The following is a 4,095-nucleotide window of genomic DNA, read 5'->3' as shown; positions in this document are numbered from 1 at the left end:
TTCTTCTTTTTTTTTTTTAGGGCAGGCCAAACCCTAGTTTATTTCAGTGTCAGCAACAGCTTAGCCATCAATCAATCAATCAATCAATCAATAAACTCTACCCAGGGCAACAGAAGTCTCTACAGCGAGGCTAAGGGCTCAGCCGCCAGGCGGCAAACATCAAGGATGCATGGCGGGCACTGTCCGGGTAATAAGTTAGGAAGTGGCAGCCTGATGGTGGCGAGGGCCAGGCTTCACTTCTGGGCCGGCATGAGGTCGTCAATTGCCTGACCCTGCTCGAGCCGCTTAATGAGCAGTTTCACTCCGTCCACCACCATCTGCACCAGCTCCACCTCTGAGAAGCCCAGGCGGTCAGCGTCGGAGACATCAAACACCCCACCGACAGCAGCGGTGTCCACGCCACCTGTGCCTCGCTTCTGAAGCCGCAGTCGCTTGAGCACCTCCGAGAACTTCTCGTGCTTCCCCAGGTGGGGCAGCTTGATGTGCACATCTGCCCGCAGTCCCGTGCCCAGTTGGATGGGCATGTGAGGATGTAGCCCAGGTGAGGGTTCCACATGAACTCACAGTTCTTGGACTTAAAGAGAGTTTCGATCTGAGTGAGGCCGGTGCAGAATCGGGTGAACACTTCCTTCATGTTGCCCCCTTCTGCATGGAGATGACCCGCAGGTGGTCCTCCTCGTTGATCCACACCAGGAAAGTCTTATTGTCATTGTGCCATATGCCGCGAGCAACCGGCCAGTCGCGGGCCATGCCGGGAGGCCAGCAGCAGAGGCGACACAGGCTTGTCGAAGAGGAAGTGGTCGTCAATGAGCTGCTGATGCTCGGCCGGCCTCGGTCATGCTCTTGAGCGCATAGTACCTGCCAGACAGGTCGCCATCTAGGCTGGACAGAGCTTCTACTGCCAGTTTCTCGATGGCGCGGCGCTCCCGGCGGCTGCAGTACGGGGGTGGGGGGTGGGGGACAGAAGCCGCGGATGCTGCGGCCTATGCGCACCCGCGAGCTCAGCACGTAGTTGGTGTCCAGGTCATCGCCACCCTGCAGGTTGTCTGGGTTGAGGTCGGTCTTGTGCTCATCACTGGGCTGGTAGCCGCCGTGCCGCTCCTCAATAATGGGGTCGAAGAGGTCCTTGAATACGTCGTAACTCTCCTCGTCGCCCGCCACTGCACCCACTGTCATGATGTACCGGTGGCCCGGATTGTCTACACCAGTCTGAATGACGTCGTCCAAAGTAAAGCCGCTCCGCATACAGCTCGGGGGTCAGCACCTTGGCTATATGGTTGTTGTGGCTGCTCAGATCAGGGAATTCATCCTCGGCCGGGAAGCGCAGCTTCTGCTTATTATGGCTGTTGGAGAAGGGCATGGCGGCGGCAGCGGGCGGGATGCCTGACGGAGCAGGGGCGATGGATGATGGATGCCTGTGCTTGCAGCTACTGGCGCAGCGCAGAACGACCGAGCAAGAACTTATCTTAATTTGAATGTCTAGAAGAATGTCTAGAAGAATGCTAGGCATACAGTAGGGGTCCAGGATATATATATATATATCTTAACAGTGAATGGACAGAACATGATGAGAACATTAAAAAAAAAAAAGATTTAATTATTTTATCTAAGTACCCTGTAGCTGTCTTCAGACCCACCAGAAGATGGCGCCAGATCTCATTACCAGGTGGTTGTGAGTCACCATGTGGTTACTGGAATTTGAACTCAGGACCTTCGGAAGAGCAGTCAGTGCTCTTAACCACTGAGTCATCTCTCCAGCCCGAGATCATTTTTTTTTTAAATCTGAAGTTGCCATAGATTTACTGTAAATATGAGCAGAGATTAGACTGTATACTGAAGATGTGCTGAACCCTACTTACAGTGTCTGGTCTTCTAGGAACTGATCATGATAATAAAAGTAGTACTTACTGTGCTTACAGAAGCATTTGAGGACGACGACGACGATGACTGCTATTATTACTGCACCGACTCCTGCCCCAAAGAGCACAAGTGTGTTCTTGCCATCAGGAGGGGCTTCTGGGGCTGTGGAAAGACAAGAATCAGTTGTGATGTGCTTCCTCCTGCTGGGTTCCCATCCTACACCTCTTCAGTATGTACCTGTGGAGAATCTTTTACTTTGCCAGATCATCTCATGGACACACAATTGCTAGCATTCCCTTGCACTGTTCTATATCCAATGATATAGATATTGCACATGAAAAAAAGCCACACAGTGGCTGCTTTAAGGTTTGGGAGGTGCTCCACGTTCTCTTTATGATTGATTGATTGATTGATTGATTGATTGATTGACTTTCCTTCCAGGCTTAAGTTTGGGGAGGATTAGGAGAACTAAGAATGACTAAGAATTGGTATTAAGGGATCATTCTGGAAGTCACTTTTGTGGGCTAGCTTCTGATGAGCTTCTAGATTCATGAGGTGCAAAAGAGGGATACAAAGACTGCCGAGGCAGGAGGAGAAAGAGGTTGGTGTGTGTTGCTGCCATCCAGTTCTCCTCACTGGGGGCAACAGCTATGTCATTTATTTTTCAGTCTTTCTGGGAATAGCAACATCTGACAGCGAAACCTTTTGACAGGAATATTAGCAACACCATCCCTCTGGCTTCTCTGGAATGGCTTACCAGAAATTATTGAACACTAACTCGTTTTCAATTTTCCCCATTACCAAGCCTCCTGGGTGAGGTTTGGCTTTCAGCTTATTTGAGCATTTGACACCACGGACTCCCTTGTCCTCGGTTTCTCTGATTCACACTCCTGTTTCAGCTTGTTACACTCATCTTTCTTTGCAGGAGTGTCTTCCTCTTCTCAGCTTCTCAATGCCATTGATTCTGTAGTGTTTGTGTGGGCGTGGTCTGCCTTTATCATCTAACCCACACTCAAACCTTGAAAGGCCACCTCATTTCTAAATTTGAACATTACATGTCTTATCTCATTTATGGACCCCAGATGTATTATAGATCCAGCTGCTGGCAAAATTGTTGGAAGCCAGCTGATAAAAACAAAATTGACTGTTTTCCTTTTTTTTTTTTTACATTTATTTATTTATTTTAATTTTATGTGTATGGAATTTGCATATACGTCTGGGCACAACAGAACAGAAGAGGGCATCAGATTTCTCTGGGACCGGAGTTCCAGGTGATTGTTAGCCACCACATGGGGGATGGAAATCAAGGACAGTTTCTCTGGAAGAGTAGCCGCGCTCCTAACTGCTGAGCCGGTTCTTCCAGCCTCACTGTGTCCTTAAAACACATCACCTGCTGCCCTCAGGTACCACTGCGGTGAGGGGTACCCCTAGTCACCTCAGCGAGAGTGACACATTCTCCTTGTTCCCACCTCCCAGCGGGCTTCCATGGACTTCCTATCATCTAGCAGAAGACTCCCGATTCCTAGCCCCAACCCCATCACCTGCCAAAGTTCGGATCTTTCTTATCTGCCTCCTACTAGCCTCCAAACGCATCTCACAAATGATCACTTGCCTTAACTCTGACTCCAAATGATGATGGCTGTCCGGTTAGTGAGATTTTCCTTAAAAGCTCTTCATTTACAAAAACAGACTCCATAAGTAGGCAAAGCAATCATGCCTAGACCAAGCCTGACCTACCACTTGCTTTAAAATGTAAAGTTCTAAATGGGATGCAGTGGCTCATGACTCTAATCCCAGAAGTAAGGAAGCTGAAGATTATGAGCTCAAGGCCATCCTGGGCTGCATCATGAGACACCATGTGTGCACATGTTTGTGTGCACGGCAACAGAATCTGTATGACCCGAGAAGTCTAAAAAACTATCTGAACTTTTTCTAAAAAAGTTCCAGCAACTTTTGCTCTAAATTTCACAAATACCCACATTCCAAAAACAGCATCCAAAGTAAACTATATTCAAGCTATGAATACATATTAAACTCAACATAAGCCTCACCTTTAAAAATAATATAGAGGGCTGGAGAGATGGTTCAGTGGTTAAGAGCACTGTTTGCTCTTCCAAAGGTCTTGAGTTCAAATCCCAGCAACCACATGGTGGCTCACAACCAGCCTTAAAGAGATCTAATGCCAGCCAGGCGTGGTGCTGCACGCCTTTAATCCCAGCACTCGGGAGGCAGAGG

At 48.6% G+C, this 4,095-nt stretch overlaps 1 protein-coding gene and 1 pseudogene across 2 annotated transcripts in view; both read right to left on the bottom strand.

Moving 5' to 3' along the window:
• The window catches only part of Cd80 (CD80 molecule), a 38,814-nt gene that overhangs the window by 13,448 nt on the left and 21,271 nt on the right, over nt 1-4,095 (bottom strand). For both annotated transcript variants that reach the window (XM_029470234.1, XM_021184969.1), the window contains exon 4: nt 1,909-2,022. In XM_029470234.1, coding sequence (XP_029326094.1) covers nt 1,909-2,022 — 114 coding nt within the window. The remainder of the gene's footprint in view (nt 1-1,908; nt 2,023-4,095) is intronic.
• On the bottom strand, nt 121-1,396 carry LOC110311579 (annotated as a pseudogene).

Source organism: Mus caroli, chromosome 16, assembly GCF_900094665.2.
Source record: "Mus caroli chromosome 16, CAROLI_EIJ_v1.1, whole genome shotgun sequence".
NCBI lineage: Eukaryota > Metazoa > Chordata > Mammalia > Rodentia > Muridae > Mus > Mus caroli.
This window is presented reverse-complemented; position numbering and strand designations above follow the sequence as displayed.